The sequence below is a fragment of the Ranitomeya imitator genome, chromosome 6 (genome assembly GCF_032444005.1).
Source record: "Ranitomeya imitator isolate aRanImi1 chromosome 6, aRanImi1.pri, whole genome shotgun sequence".
Taxonomy (NCBI): domain Eukaryota; kingdom Metazoa; phylum Chordata; class Amphibia; order Anura; family Dendrobatidae; genus Ranitomeya; species Ranitomeya imitator.
The window spans coordinates 243,148,043-243,165,476 of record NC_091287.1 but is presented as its reverse complement, the minus strand read 5'-3'; the positions used below and the strand labels follow the sequence as shown (position 1 = coordinate 243,165,476).

Below are 17,434 nucleotides of genomic sequence, written 5' to 3'. Positions count from 1 at the left end.
ATCTGTTGTTCATGCGACAGACTAGTCCAGGCTTTTCATGTGGCTCATCCCTATAGGCCTGGCCCTGAGGTTCCGGAGGTCCCTCGTAGAAGAGGGGGTACTGTCACTGGGTTACAGCGACCATGTGAAGCCAGAAGACCGCAGTGTCTGATTGCTCCTACTCCAGCGCTGAGAAGAAGCACTTCTTCATTTAAAATGTGTTTATTCCTTTCGGCAGAACGGGGGTTAATCGGCCATGTTGGAAATCCCTGTGCTCACAGCTGTGCTTGATTAGCCACTCCTTTTCCCTTTATAATCTGAGCTCTGATACAACTCCTTATCAGAGATAGCTTTATTGCTGCATGGCTAACGGAGGGAGAGGAGTACTTATGAGAAGGAGAGCTGGGGGAGTTATTAGCGACTGTTGCTTGGTTTGTATGCATGGTAATTCCTTATCCTTCTCCATTTTGGTTTATTCCCCTACCTTCACACCCCAGTGTATTCCTCTGTTAAATGTGAGTGAATATTCTGTATGCCTGGAGTTTTCTGTTAACCCTTGTTTGTGTTGCCCTGAGTGTCAGGTTGGGGTATTGTGGTGCACAGTAGTGCACTTCTTCCCCGGGTGGGGGAAGAGAACGGATGGAGGGCTAACTCAGGAGATAAGGCAAAGACAGAGGTTCCAGCATCTTCCCCTTCGGAAGTATCCCGGGGAGTAGGGTGAGCTAGGGTGCCCCCTAGTGTTAGGGACAGGGAAGGAGCCCCTGGTCCCGGGTCACCTGACACCTGTGTCGTGACATGAGCTTATTCTGTTGGCAAGTCTGTAACCCTTTTTCTCCTCCCTTGAATAATCAAAGCTTGAGTTTTTGTAATAAATCGGCCTAGATCAAAAAACCCTGCCGTCAAACTAACTTGCTAAAAAATTTACTGTTAAAGCTGTTAAAGGGAATGTTTTAAAGTCACATGTATTTTAATTTTATTTTTCTTTTCATATAACGATTAATAAGAAAAAAGCAAAATTAGTAATCTTGCAATTTACACACTGGCCACTGGTGATATAATGCTCATGAAAGGCCCCCTTCAACATGACAGTGTTTCCAGTACATGTGGTGACAGTTTTCACCTGCACACCCATTATAATCTATGGGGCTGCGCACATGTCCATGTGACCCACGCGTAAACATGTCTATTTTTCTCCGGCAGCACAGATGTCAATACCACCTGCATATGTGCACAAGAATAACATAAAGTGTGACATCCCTGTGCCGCCTGAGTGACATTTACCGGAATGGAATGCAGAATAGAAATTACAGATGTTTACGTATTTTAGAAGTGCAAAGATAGAGATAGATAGATATGGGATAGATAGATAATAGATAGATTATAGATCGATAGATAGATCAATAGATAGATCGACAGACAGACAGACAGATAGATAGATAGATAGATAGGTAGGTAATAAAGAGAATTAGAGCAGCACAAAGAAAAAAGTCCGGGTGCAGAGCCCCCCAGGCAAATACCAAACCTCAATTATAAAAAAGAAAAGATGGAGGCAGCACACCATTTGTAGTGAAAAAGAGCTTATTTAATCAGCCCAGAAAGCGACGTTTCGGTCCCAATAGGAACCTTTCTCTAGATAGATATGGGATAGATAGATAGATAGACAGACAGACAGACAGATAGATAGATAGATAGATAGATAGATAGATAGATAGATAGATAGAGCCCCCGCCTCCCCAGTCCCACTAACAGGAGCTCTGTGGAACGCTCGCTCTGTCTGCAACAAGCTCTCCTACATCCATGATCTCTTTGTTACTACCAAACTTTCCTTCCTCGCCATCACCGAAACCTGGCTCACCCCTTCTGACACAGTCTCCCCTGCTGCACTCTCTTAGGCCATGTTCACACGATCCTTTTTTTCATGCGGAATTGCCGCGATTTTCCCGCTGCGGGTCCGCAGCTGTTTTCCATGCAGGGTACATTACATTGTACCCTATGGAAAACAGGAACTGCTGTGCCCACAATGCGGAAAATAAAAAAAAAAAAACGCGCTGAATAGCTGCGGGAAAAAAGAAGTACCATGTCACTTCTTTTTTCGGAGCCGCAGCGGTTCTGCACCCATTGACCTCCATTGTGAGGTCAAACCCGCAGTAAAACCCGCAGATGAAAAAAATATCTGCGGGTTTTACTGCGGTTTGTGGTGCCGAACCGATGCAGCAGGAAGTGCAGGGAAGCGGGCGGAAGTGCGTGGGCGGAGTGTGGCTGCCCCCCCGTGCTCCGATCCCGCCCCCCCGTGCTCCAATCCCACCGCCCCATGCTCCGATGCCCCCCCAGTGCTCCGATGCCCCCCCCGTGCCCTAATCTCCCCCCCTTATACTTACCCGGCGTCCCGGTGTCCGTCCGGCCGTCTTCTCCCTGGGCGCCGCCATCTTGCAAAATGGCGGGCGCATGCGCAGTGCGCCCGCCGAATCTGCCGGCCGGCAGATTCGTTCCAAAGTGCATTTTGATCACTGAGATATAACCTATCTCAGTGATCAAAATAAAAAAAATAGTAAATGACACCCCCCCCTTTGTCACCCCCACAGGTAGGGACAATAAAAAAAAATTAAGAATTTTTTTTTTTTCCACTAAGGTTAGAATAGGGTTAGGGTTAGGGGTAGGGTTAGGGTTAGGGGTAGGGTTAGGGGTAGGGTTAGGGGTAGGGTTAGGGGTAGGGTTAGGGTTAGGGGTACGGTTAGGGGTAGGGTTAGGGGTAGGGTTAGGGGTAGGGTTAGGGGTAGGGTTAGGGGTAGGGTTAGGGGTAGGGGTACGGTTAGGGGTAGGGTTAGGGGTAGGGTTAGGGGTAGGGGTAGGGTTAGGGGTAGGGTTAGGGGTAGGGGTACGGTTAGGGGTAGGGTTAGGGTATTTTCAGCCATTTTAACTGCATAGAAAACTGCATTAAAAAAGGATCAAAAAAAGGATCAAAAAACGCATCAAAAAAGGACAAAAAAAGGACCAAAAAAGGACCTGCGTTTTCTGCCAAGAGCTGCAGTTTTTTAAAAAACAGTCCTGAAAAAAAAAGGATGGAAATCAGGAACGTGTGAACATACCCTTACGGTGGCTTCCACCTTTCCCACACACCTCGCCCCAGCAGCAAACATGGCGGAGGAGTTGGTTTTCTCCTGTCAGATAACTGCTCCTTCACCCCAATCCCACTGCCACCCTCTGTTACCCTCCCTTCCTTTGCACTCTATGCGCATTGAGTCCCCCTCCAACATCCAACTGGCTGTCATTTACCGCCCCCCAGGGCCAGCCACCACCTTCTTTGACCACTTCACCACCTGGCTACTTCATTTCCTTTCTGCGGACATTCCCACTATCATCATGGGCAACTTCAACATCCCCATTGACACTTCCCTCTCAGCTGCCACTAAACTTCTAACTCTCACTTCCTCCTTCGGCCTCACTCAATGGTCCTCTGCAGCCACTCACAAAGACGGTCACACACTGGACCTCATCTTCACCCGCCTCTGCTCTCTATCTAACCTCTCTAACTCACCTCTTCCACTCTCTGACCACAACTTTCTCACATTCTCATCTCTCTCCACTCCATGTCTACAATCCCCACCCCACAAACTTTCACACCCTCGCAGAAATCTTAAACATCTTGACCTACATTCATTCTCTGAATCCCTCCTCCCCCTCACAGGCATAAGTTCCATACACAATGCGGATGACGCTGCTGCTCTATATAACACCACAATAGCTGTAGCTTTGGAATCTGCTTCCCCACTTACACATACCAAAGCTCGCAAAATCAACAGACAGCCCTGGCACACCAGCCTGACCAAAGAACTGAGGCGAGCTTCCAGGGCTGCTGAGCGCAGATGGAAAAGATCCCACTCTAACGAGCACTTCATCGCATTCAAACAGTCCCTCACTACTTTCAAGACCACACTCGCCACAGCTAAACAAACGTACTTCTCATCTCTCATATCCTCTCTCTCTCACAACCCTAAACAGTTATTCAACACCTTCAATTCTCTCCTCTGTCCTCCAGCACCTCCTCCCTCCCCACTTATCTCCGCTGAAGACTTTGCCTCATTTTTCAAGCAGAAGATTGATAGCATTAGAGACAGTTTTGGTCAACAACCCCCAGAGCCCTTCCTCCCGATTTCCCAGCCCTCCACCTCCAAAACCAACTTCTCCACCATTACAGAAGATCAACTCTCCACTCTACTCTCAAGATCGCATCTCAACACCTGTGCACTTGACCCACTCCCATCCCACCTCATCCCAAACCTCACCACAGTCTTCATCCCAACCCTAACCCATCTCTTCAACCTATCACTAACAACTGGTGTTTTCCCCTCAAGCTTTAAACATGCCTCCATCCCACCTATCCTAAAAAATCCCTCTCTTCACCCATCCTCTGTATCTAGCTATCGCCCTATATCACTTCTCCCCTATGCCTCCAAACTACTGGAACAACACATTTACCTTGAACTGTCCTCCCATCTCTCTTCTTGCTCCCTCTTTGACCGCCTACAATCTGGCTTCCGGTCACACCATTCCACCGAAACTGCCCTAACTAAAGTCACCAATGACCTCTTAACCGCCAAGAGCAAGCGACACTACTCTGTCCTCCTCCTCCTCGACCTGTCGGCTGCCTTTGACACAGTGGACCATTCCCTATTATTACAAACCCTCTCATCCCTTGGCATCACAGACTTGGCCCTATCCTGGATCTCATCATACCTAACAGACTGGACATTCAGCGTCTCCCACTCACACACCACCTCCTCACCTCGCCCTCTATCTGTCGGAGTCCCACAAGGTTCAGTCCTTGGGCCCTTGCTCTTCTCCATTTACACCTTTGGCCTTGGACAGCTCATAGACTCTCATGGCTTTCAGTATCACCTCTATGCTGACGACACACAGATCTACATCTCTGGACCAGATATCACCTCCCTTCTAACCAGAATCCCTCAATGTCTGTCCACTATTTCATCCTTCTTCTCCGCTAGATTTCTGAAACTTAACATGGACAAAACAGAATTCATCATCTTTCCCCCATCTCACGCGACCCCCCCAACAAACCTATCCATTACAGTAAATGGCTGCCCACTCTCCCCAGTCCCACAAGCTCGCTGCCTCGGGGTAATCCTTGACGCTGATCTCTCCTTCAAACCACATATCCAAGCCCTTTCCACTTCCTGCTCCCCATTGCCCAGAGACTCCACTACAAAACCCTAACCATGACGTACAAAGCCATCCACAACCTGTCTCCTCCATACATCTGTGACCTCGTCTCCCGGTACTTACCTACCCGCAACCTCCGATCCTCACAAGATCTCCTACTCTACTCCCCTCTTATCTCCTCTTCCCACAATCGTATACAAGATTTCTCTCGCGTATCACCCCTACTCTGGAACCCTCTACCACAACACATCAGACTCTCGCCTACCATCGAAACCTTCAAAAAGAACCTGAAGACCCACCTCTTCAGACAAGCCTACAACCTGCAGTAACCACCGATCGACCAAACCGCTGCATGACCATCTCTACCCTCACCTACTGTATTCTCACCCATCCCTTGTAGATTGTGAGCCTTCGCGGGCAGGGTCCTCATTCCTCCTGTACCAGTTATGACTTGTATTGTTTAAGATTATTGTACTTGTTTTTATTATGTATACCCCTCCTCACATGTAAAGCGCCATGGAATAAATGGCGCTATAACAATAAATAATAATAATAAATAGACAGATAGATAGATAGATAGATGAAAAAAATGAAGGCATCACTCCAAAGATATGAGGTGAAAAAAATTTAGTTTTATTTCAAAACCACATCGTGTGGCAACGTTTCGGCTTGCACTAAGCCTTTCTCAAGCAGTGATCTACACACAGGTGAGTATATATACATGATTCTTAACAATCCTTTTTAAACATTATTATATCAAAAAGTGCATAAAATTTCAAATTTTGAAGCATTAGTGTCTGTGTAGATCACTGCTTGAGAAAGGCTCAGTGTGAGCCGAAACGTTGCCACACCATGTGGGTTTAAAAAAAAAACACATTTTTTTTCACCTGAAATCTGTGGAGTGCTGCATTCATTTTTTCCTCTGTCTGGATTGGGGCAAGTATTAGATGCTTTGTTGAGGAGACGTGCACCCACTTATTGGCATTGCGCTGTTCTATTTTTTTGTATAGATAGAAAGATAGATAGAGGTAGTGTGGGGGATATTTTGGAAAGGATCAGTGTGGGGGAATGTTTTGGAAAGGCACAGTGTGACGGAGATATTTTGCAGAGGGGCAGTATTGTGGACTTATCTTGCAGTGGTGCAGCGTGTGGGGTACATTTTGCAGAGGGGAAGTGGGCGGAGTACATTTTGAAGAGGGGCGGTGTGCGGGGGATATTTTATGCAGGAAGCAAAGGCAATTATTTATTCAGGAGCGATGCATGGGATACAGTATATATTTTTATGGGTAGTATAATGATAATTACATTTTTAAGGGCACGGTGTCTGGAATCGCTGGTGAAGACGTAAATGGGGAAAGTCTGGGCATGAAATCTCTTCATGGTGTCTGTGCTACATGGACACAAAAAGGGATGGGAGCGACTTCAATCAGAGAAGATGGCCAATACAGGTCCTTCTCAAAAAATTAGCATATAGTGTTAAATTTCATTATTTACCATAATGTAATGATTACAATTAAACTTTCATATATTATAGATTCATTATCCACCAACTGAAATTTGTCAGGTCTTTTATTGTTTTAATACTGATGATTTTGGCATACAACTCCTGATAACCCAAAAAACCTGTCTCAATAAATTAGCATATCAAGAAAAGGTTCTCTAAACGACCTATTACCCTAATCTTCTGAATCAACTAATTAACTCTAAACACATGCAAAAGATACCTGAGGCTTTTATAAACTCCCTGCCTGGTTCATTACTCAAAACCCCCATCATGGTTAAGACTAGCGACCTGACAGATGTCAAGAAGGCCATCATTGACACCCTCAAGCAAGAGGGTAAGACCCAGAAAGAAATTTCTCAACAAATAGGCTGTTCCCAGAGTGCTGTATCAAGGCACCTCAATGGTAAGTCTGTTGGAAGGAAACAATGTGGCAGAAAACGCTGTACAACGAGAAGAGGAGACCGGACCCTGAGGAAGATTGTGGAGAAGGACCGATTCCAGACCTTGGGGAACCTGAGGAAGCAGTGGACTGAGTCTGGTGTGGAAACATCCAGAGCCACCGCGCACAGGCGTGTGCAGGAAATGGGCTACAGGTGCCGCATTCCCCAGGTAAAGCCACTTTTGAACCATAAACAGCGGCAGAGGCGCCTGACCTGGGCTACAGAGAAGCAGCACTGGACTGTTGCTAAGTGGTCCCAAGTACTTTTTTCTGATGAAAGCAAATTTTGCATGTCATTCAGAAATCAAGGTGCCAGAGTCTGGAGGAAGACTGGGGAGAAGGAAATGCCAAAATGCCTGAAGTCCAGTGTCAAGTACCCACAGTCAGTGATGGTGTGGGGTGCCATGTCAGCTGCTGGTGTTGGTCCACTGTGTTTCATCAAGGGCAGGGTCAATGCAGCTAGCTATCAGGAGATTTTGGAGCACTTCATGCTTCCATCGGCTGAAATGCTTTATGGAGATGAAGATTTCATTTTTCAGCACGACCTGGCACCTGCTCACAGTGCCAAAACCACTGGTAAATGGTTTACTGACCATGGTATTACTGTGCTCAATTGGCCTGCCAACTCTCCTGACCTGAACCCCATAGAGAATCTGTGGGATATTGTGAAGAGAAAGTTGAGAGACGCAAGACCCAACACTCTGGATGAGCTTAAGGCCGCTATTGAAGCATCCTGGGCCTCCATAACATCTCAGCAGTGTCACAGGATGATTGCCTCCATGCCACGCCGCTTTGAAGCAGTCATTTCTGTCAAAGGATTCCGGACCAAGTATTGAGTGCATAACTGAACATTATTATTTGTTGGTTTTTTTGTTTGTTATTAAAAAACACTTTTATTTGATTGGATGGGTGAAATATGCTAATTTATTGAGACAGGTTTTTTGGGTTATCAGGAGTTGTATGCCAAAATCATCAGTATTAAAACAATAAAAGACCTGACAAATTTCAGTTGGTGGATAATGAATCTATAATATATGAAAGTTTAATTGTAATCATTACATTATGGTAAATAATGAAATTTAACACTATATGCTAATTTTTTGAGAAGGACCTGTATATGGTACCTATATGTAATTGTTTATTTGTGACACTAACTATGTTTCACTAGTACTGTGGCTCCTGTATGGTCCGCAATCTGATGATGGCTGGTAACAACAACTCCCAGTATCTCCTAACCATTGTTAAAGACATATTGAGAGTTGTAGGTTTATCTGCTACCATTGTACATGGGGTGGTGATTTATTCATGTACTAATGTTGATTCTGCTGCTGCATTCATGTATTGATGGTGGTTCTGATCTTCTAAGCCAGACAGCACATGTCGCTGCCGGCTTTTGAACGCAGATGATTCTGCAAGTGTTCAATGAACCGTGTGGAATAACCGCTTCCAATACATTGTATGGGTGAAATTTATCTTGCGAAGACTCGCATCTCCGCAAGATAAATAGATATGCTGCGGCCTGGAAAGATGAGTTGTACAAAAGTACAACTCGTCCCACAAAAAAACAAGCCCTCACATGTCTATGTGGACAGAAAAATAAAAGAGTAAGGCCGGGTGCACACGATCCGGAAGTGGCAACGCTGTGGATACAGCACTTGTTTGCTACATCCAAAGCACTGCTGTCTATTGAACACAGGTGAATCCGAATGTGTTCACTATATTCAATTGGTGAAATTTCTCTTGTGCAACATATACAAAAATATTCAAGTTAAGTCTATTATCCTAGAGACTAATAACATTCGCATAAAATGATCTAATATATAATTGCCTAGAATACTACTTCCTGCAATTTGTGCCAACTTCCTGTCCGGAGCTAATGTCCGGAGCTAATGTCCGGAGATAAGTGACGTCAACAGTGTCCAGTGTCTGATTGGTTGCCGCCTGCTCCGAGCGACAAATCAGAAACGTGCCGTACTGTGACACACTCCGCCCGCCATTTTGGTGTGATTTTTGAATTTTTACCTCACAGCAAGTTTCTACTGCGTGGAGGCGGGCCCAGTGACGTTGCTCTTCAAGCTCCTGCCGAATTTCGTCAAAAAAATGATAATACCATTTACCAAAACTATATATATTTAGTTGTGAAGTGGTTCAGTGACATTTTCACACCAATTTTGAACTTTTGTTTGGTGTTTTCTCCATATACTGCCTATTATTTTTGTTCTTTCTTACTATTATTTATTAATTGTATTATTCTTACATTTGAATAAATAAAGTATATATGGATTCTAGACTCCCGATTCTTTAGAATCGGGCTGCCATCTAGTTAAAAATAATAATCAAAAATATTAATAATCAGTAGGAAAATGTTTACCTTGTTTTTTTTCTGGTGTATTTTGGTAGAATGCTGAAATTTGCAGCCATTCAAAAATTATACTTGAAATTTTCGAGGAACTCTTCATTTCCAGATATTCCTGCAGGTTTGAAAATGTGTTTTGTTTAGTCTCTATAGAACAAGTTGCAAGGTTCCCAACAGGGGCACACACTGGAGGATACAGACAGAAAAGAGCCAGGGGGCAACAGTATTATGGGCCATTTGCAGCTCAATAGCTCAACATGATGTTTTGTAGGTAAAAGTCTCATTGGCCCCTGTGCGCCTGCACAGGTAGCACCAACGGTATGCCCACCCCTGCGGTCACATTATAATAGTTAGTGCACAAAAGGCAACGAATTTCCTCAAGACTAATTTTATATATTTCTTTCAAATTTATAAAGAAAGGCTGTTCATATGATGATTCCTGCAAAGTAATGTCATGAAAAACATTTGACCCACTGCAAAAATGTTCCCGCATCTCCTCCCTATGTTACATTCTGCTTCTTTTTAGTTTTTTTTAATTGTCCTCGGTCATGACTTCCTGACATCTGTCAATAAAATGGCTGTTTACTAACAGGTAAATATTTTTATTCAACTAAATATGGAGTGTTTTTTCTTTGCGTCCATGCAGATGAACCTTGATGCTGTAAAAACCAGGCTGCACCATATTTCAGCTACAGTGTGGCAAAAAAGTATTTAGTCAGTCAGCAATAGTGCAAGTTCCACCACTTAAAAAGATGAGAGGCGTCTGTAATTTACATCATAGGTAGACCTCAACTATGGGAGACAAACTGAGAAAAAAAAATCCAGAAAATCACATTGTCTGTTTTTTTAACATTTTATTTGCATATTATGGTGGAAAATAAGTATTTGGTCAGAAACAAAATTTCATCTCAATACTTTGTAATATATCCTTTGTTGGCAATGACAGAGGTCAAACGCTTTCTGTAAGTCTTCACAAGGTTGCCACACACTGTTGTTGGTATGTTGGCCCATTCCTCCATGCAGATCTCCTCTAGAGCAGTGATGTTTTTGGCTTTTCGCTTGGCAACACGGACTTTCAACTCCCTCCAAAGGTTTTCTATAGGGTTGAGATCTGGAGACTGGCTAGGCCACTCCAGGACCTTGAAATGCTTCTTACGAAGCCACTCCTTCGTTGCCCTGGCGGTGTGCTTTGGATCATTGTCATGTTGAAAGACCCAGCCACGTTTCATCTTCAATGCCCTTGCTGATGGAAGGAGGTTTGCACTCAAAATCTCATGATACATGGCCCCATTCATTCTTTCATGTACTCGGATCAGTCGTCCTGGCCCCTTTGCAGAGAAACAGCCCCAAAGCATGATGTTTCCACCACCATGCTTTACAGTAGATATGGTGTTTGATGGATGCAACTCAGTATTCTTTTTCCTCCAAACACAACAAGTTGTGTTTCTACCAAACAGTTCCAGTTTGGTTTCATCAGACCATAGGACATTCTCCCAAAACTCCTCTGGATCATCCAAATGCTCTCTAGCAAACTTCAGACGGGCCCGGACATGTACTGGCTTAAGCAGTGGGACACGTCTGGCACTGCAGGATCTGAATCCATGGTGGCGTAGTGTGTTACTTATGGTAGGCCTTGTTACATTGGTCCCAGCTCTCTGCAGTTCATTCACTAGGTCCCCCCGCGTGGTTCTGGGATTTTTGCTCACCGTTCTTGTGATCATTCTGACCCCACGGGGTGGGATTTTGCGTGGAGCCCCAAATCGAGGGAGATTATCAGTGGTCTTGTATGTCTTCCATTTTCTAATTATTGCTCCCACTGTTGATTTCTTCACTCCAAGCTGGTTGGCTATTGCAGATTCAGTCTTCCTAGCCTGGTGCAGGGCTACAATTTTGTTTCTGGTGTCCTTTGACAGCTCTTTGGTCTTCACCATAGTGGAGTTTGGAGTCAGACTGTTTGAGGGTGTGCACAGGTGTCTTTTTATACTGATAACAAGTTTAAACAGGTGCCATTACTACAGGTAATGAGTGGAGGAAAGAGGAGACTCTTAAAGAAGAAGTTACAGGTCTGTGAGAGCCAGAAATTTTGATTGTTTGTTTCTGACCAAATACTTATTTTCCACCATAATATGAAAAAAAAATGATAAAAAACCAGACAATGTGATTTTCTGGATTTTTTTTTCTCAGTTTGTCTCCCATAGTTGAGGTCTACCTATGATGTAAATTACAGACGCCTCTCATCTTTTTAAGTGGTGGAACTTGCACTATTGCTGACTGACTAAATACTTTTTTGCCCCACTGTATGTCCAGCTAAGAAGAATGCAAGAGTCTGCTGTTATCTATATCAGTAGACATGGGGAGGAATTGAAAAAGCAGACTTTGGACAGAAGCACTATAGAGCCATGCATCATGTGAGTAATAATGTAAACATGACCATGGTATATGGTTCTTATACAGCCATGTGTCCCAGAAATGTATAGTTGCTGCCAGCCTCAGGTCATAGAAGAATAGGAGGTATAAGCAACTTTTATTTTATTTCAATTCTGTTATGCTCATTAACCTCCTCACCTTCTTCCTCACAAATACAATAGTCCTACTAATGCCTCCCCAAACCTTGTTTATGTCCTGATAAACCTTGTCTTTGGCCTGCCAAATGATCTGCTCCACCGAAAGAGAAGCGATAGAAAGCTAGGAGAGAATAGAAGAGACAGTCTCCTATAATGGAAGCAACATTGCATTACCTTTTTAAACATTAGGCTCTGGAAATGATGTGGGGGTATATATTTTTCTAGAATGCTCTCATGAAGAACTCCTTTAGTAGCATTTTCCAAAAGGACCGATTTCTGAATGAGCCTGTTCTGATTTAATTTCATTTCTAGTGATAACTAAAAATAAAACAGAGATGTTATCAGTCAAAAGAAACAAAAGATCTATCAAGTTTAAAGAGGATTCATAAAGTTTATAAATAACTTACGGTATGTCTAAAGTGCAGTATTTCTGGTAATATTTAGTCATGTGTCATCAGTACAGTCCTTAGCGCAAAACCTGTACGGTAGAGCCCTGCCCACAGAGTCGCTGTTACCTTATTGATGAAGATGTTGCTTTTTTGACACAGCATGGGTGACTCAAATGTAACTTTTAATCTTATCAACTTAAAGTGAATCATTATTATAAAAGTTCAGAGAGTTAAAAATGTCTACTTTTCAGTAATTTCAGCATAAAAATACATTCTCCATCTCTGTTTTGCTTTTCTTTGTTCCCCTTGGTGCACCTATTGTTCTAAGTTGCAGAAGGCTGGCTCTAGACATTATTAAAGGTACCGTCACACTCAGCGACGCTGCAGCGATACCGACAACGATGTCGATCGCTGCAGCGTCGCTGTTTGGTCGCTGGAGAGCTGTCACACAGACAGCTATCCAGCGACCAACGATGCCGGTAACCAGGGTAAACATCGGGTTACTAAGTGCAGGGCCGCGCTTAGTAACCCGATGTTTACCCTGGTTACCAGCGTAAAAGTAAAAAAAACAAACATTACATACTTACCTTCCGCTGTCTGTCCTCCGGCGCTGTGCTTTCCTGCACTGACTGTGAGCACAGAGGCCGGAAAGCAGAGCGGTGACGTCACCGCTGTGCTTTCTGTCTGGCCGGCGCTCACAGCCAGTGCAGAGGAGGAGAGCGCCGGGGACAGACAGCGGAAGGTAAGTATAAAGTTTGTTTTTTTTACTTTTACGCTGGTAACCAGGGTAGACATCGGGTTACTAAGAGCGGCCCTGCGCTTAGTAACCCGATGTTTACCCTGGTTACCAGTGAAGACATCGCTGAATCGGCGTCACACACGCCGATTCAGCGATGTCTGCGGGAGATCCAGCGACAAAATAAAGTGCTGGACTTTCTGCAGCGACCAACGACATCACAGCAGGATCCTGATCGCTGCTGCGTGTCAAACTGAACGATATCGCTAGCCAGGACGCTGCAACGTCACGGATCGCTAGCGATATCGTTCAGTGTGACGGTACCTTAACATGCTTCCCCCTCTGGCAACAGATAATATTGTTGTCAATTCTTATTTTTCCCTGAGGCAAAGTAATGTAGGATTCAGAGTAGTGATGCTATATCCGGTGTGACATCCATAGGAAATAGCTTATTTACCATTAAAAAATGAAATAAAACAATTGTGACAAAACGGGGACGTCAAGGATTCACATCAGACGTCAGGATGAAGTTATATACAGTCCTAACGCACTGAGAACAAGGAGTCTTCTCAGCTACACAGCCTTAAGGTACCGTCACACTTAGCGACGCTGCAGCGATACCGACAACGATCCGGATCGCTGCAGCGTCGCTGTTTGGTCGCTGGAGAGCTGTCACACAGACCGCTCTCCAGCGACCAACGATCCCGAGGTCCCCGGTAACCAGGGTAAACATCGGGTAACTAAGCGCAGGGCCGCGCTTAGTAACCCGATGTTTACCCTGGTTACCATCGTAAAAAACAAACAGTACATACTTACATTCAGCTGTCTGTCCCTTGCCGTCTGTTTGCTGCACTGACTGCTGGCCGCAAAGTGAAAGCAGAGCACAGCCACAGCGGTGAGTCACCGCTGTGTGACTCACCGCTGTGCTGTGCTTTCACTTTCACTTTGCGGCCAGCAGTCAGTGCAGGAAATAGACGGCAAGGGACAGACAGCTGAATGTAAGTATGTACTGTTTGTTTTTTTACGATGGTAACCAGGGTAAACATCGAGTTACTAAGCGCGGCCCTGCGCTTAGTTACCCGATGTTTACCCTGGTTACCAGTGAAGACATCGCTGAATCGGTGTCACACACACCGATTCAGCGATGTCTGCGGGGAGTCCAGCGACTAAATAAAGTTCTGGACTTTCTTCCCCGACCAGCGACAGCACAGCAGGGGCCTGATCGCTGCTGCCTGTCACACTGGACGATATCGCTAGCGAGGACGCTGCAACGTCACGGATCGCTAGCGATATCGTCTAGTGTGACAGTACCTATATACTGCAGAACTCTAAAGGGGTTTTCACACAATGGACATTTTATCACCTATTGCCAGGAAAGGTGATAAATTTGGATTGTGTGGAAGCCACTAGGATCCCCACTGATTACTAAAAATGTGGCCACGAGCACTCTACTCCTCCTTACTGAATAAAACATATTTACCAAAATATTAATAAACAATATTAATACACTACAGAGAACTTCAATAATCTGTGACTGACATTTTATTAAACAATATTGGTGGTTTTTGCAAATATAATTTACTGTCAAAATTCAGTAGAACACTCCCTAACAGGCTAGCAAAAGGCAGGTCCAAACTTCTGAATGCAGAGCGGGATCCTAGAACCGTTCACAACAACTCTTGCAGTGACAGGGCGAGATCTCACTCTTTGCAGTAACTTAGTGCTGTTGCCTACTTTACTAAACTGTTACCAAACGCTCTAATGTCACCACTTCGTAACACCTTAGTAAAGTACACTTCAGCAATTTAGTGCAAGGAGAGAGATCCCCCAATGTCATTGTGAGAGAGGCAGCGGAGGGTTGAGGAGCCCCACTCTGCATCCTGGGATCCGAAAACCTGAAAGTTTGGGCCTGAGTTTTGCTAGAGTGTTAGGAAGTGTTCTTCTGAGTTTTGACACATTATATTTAGAAAAGACACTAATCTGGGTCTGTCCATTCTTCCAAAATATAATATTGACGTTGATAGGTACTTGTTAAGCACTTCACTTCCCAAATCTTTGGGTTTGAGATATGCACCCGAGTACAGTTCTTATCTGTTTCAATTGTGCAATGCGGAAGAAAAGGGGGTTCCTAGTTCAAGTGATTAGAGGGAAACCTAGTGGTGGGATCCCCAAAAATCAGACATTTGTTAACTATTTAAAGTGCTACATGTTTATTTTAAAGGTTACACTAGCTGCACACTGAAAGACTTATCAGATACATTTAGGAAAATCATTGTGTGGTTGAATTACCTCAGCATGTAAGTCTCTCATGTAGTTTGGTAGATTGTTACGACTTTTTTGGTGTCGAATCTTGGAGAGTGAACATTTCTGCATAATCTCACTGCTGCTCCTTGACCCCACTCGAACAATTTTGCATTTCAAATACTTGAGTATCCCTTTAAATATGAAGAAAAAATAATAGATACAGCTTATCATTTGTTCTGCGATATTATTAAAAGGTATTGTTCTCCTAATTGAGAACATTTAAAGCCTAAAACATTTTATGGCTAAAGGCAATAAATATATAGACTTAAAAGGGTTTTCCAAGGAACAAAAGTTAATTTTAATCAATAGATCTTGGAATAATAATAACTTACAAAATTGGATGTGATTAAAAATAATGTTCCTGTGCTGAGATAATCTTCTAAATGTGCCCCTGCTGTGTACTGTGTAATATCTGTGTCTGACCGTGGAGGAACATGTTCTGATCATACCACATCTCCTGGGCAGGGGAGGAAGCAAAAGAGTAAACAGACATTACAGCAGGGGATCACAGCTGATTCTTTCTGTGAGGTAAAACATTTCCCTGCCTGTTCTGAAACAATGTTTACTTCAAAGAAAGAAACATGCGCAGCACATATACCGCTCCGTACTGAGCGCTGTGGCGATCAGGTGCAGGTTTCAGCTCTATGCGAGAGCTGACACCCTGCAGCAATGCCCATGATCGGTGCTAGCACCAATCACAGACATTTAACCCCTCTGAAGCCTCTTTTAATTACTCACAGCAACATCAAGGAGCATCACAGAGGGAGTGAGCTCCCTTTTTGCTTCTATCAGCACAACACGATGCAATCGCATTGTGCTGATGGTCTCTATGGTGAACCCCGGCCACAAAATGACCACAGGGTAGTTTATGGTCAGGTGTATTGTGAGCGCCTGCTAAGAGCAGGGACTGACACACGTCCGCCCCTGTCAGATGCTGCTCTAATGCCCTGCAGTGCAGAAGCATTGCAGAGTAACACATCAGCGATCTGTCAGTATAAGGATGATGTCCCATAGTGGGACAATGTAAAAAAGTTAAAAAAAAGTTATTAAAAAGTATAAAAATATTTTTTAAAAACCCCCAAATAAAGAACAAAAAGAAAATAATATTCAAATAAATACATTTATTTACGTAAAAAATTAAAAATAAACAAAAAAGTACACATATTTGGTATTGCCGCATCTGGAATGACCAGCTCTATAAAACTGTCCCACTAGTAAACCCCTCCAGTGAACAACATAAAAAAAAAGGAGGGAAAAACTATGTTTTATCATCATACTGACGAACAAAAAGTGCAATAAAAAATAAAAGACAAATGTAAATAAAAATGGTAGGGCTGAAAACATCATCTTGTCCAGCAACAGACAAGCTGCCATAAAGCTCCATCAGCGAAAAAATAAAAAAGTTATAGCTCTCAAAATAAAGCGATGCAAAAATAATTATTTTTTCCATAAAATTGTTTTTATTGTGTAAAAGCGCCAAAACATAAAAAAAAATTCTAAATGGAGTATCGCTGCAATCGTACTCACCTGAAAAATAAAGCTGCCTTATCAATTTTATTATGACACATGGAACGGTATATTTAAAAAAAGAACATTTCCTGAATTGCTGGGTTTTTGCTCAGTCCACCTCCCAAAAATCAGAATAGAAAGCGATCAAAAAAGTCATGTGCTTGAAAATGGTACCAATAAAAACATCAACTCATCCCACAAAAAAGCTGTCATATGACACTGTTGGCCAAAGTATAGAAAACTTATAGCTGTCTAAATATCTAAATATGAGGATATAAAGTTTTTGCAATGAAAAGCGTCTTTTTGTGTGTGACAGCAGCCAAACATAAAAATCCAATATAAATCGGGTATCGCTGTAATGACACCAACCCGAAGAATAAAGTAGTCTATTCGTTTATACCACATGAGGAACGGCATAATAAATAAAAACAATTCTTCACATGCTGTTGATTTGTTCATTCTGCCTCCCAAGATCG

At 43.5% G+C, this 17,434-nt stretch overlaps 1 protein-coding gene across 1 annotated transcript in view; it reads right to left on the bottom strand.

Annotated features, from left to right (window-relative positions):
- Window positions 1–17,434, bottom strand: part of LOC138643351 (NFX1-type zinc finger-containing protein 1-like) — a 341,406-nt gene that overhangs the window by 288,430 nt on the left and 35,542 nt on the right. The window contains exons 5-9 of the mRNA XM_069732273.1: window positions 15,435–15,580; window positions 12,536–12,604; window positions 12,195–12,338; window positions 12,022–12,141; window positions 9,472–9,571 (exon numbers count right to left, since the gene is read on the bottom strand). Coding sequence (XP_069588374.1) covers window positions 9,472–9,571; window positions 12,022–12,141; window positions 12,195–12,338; window positions 12,536–12,604; window positions 15,435–15,580 — 579 coding nt within the window. The remainder of the gene's footprint in view (window positions 1–9,471; window positions 9,572–12,021; window positions 12,142–12,194; window positions 12,339–12,535; window positions 12,605–15,434; window positions 15,581–17,434) is intronic.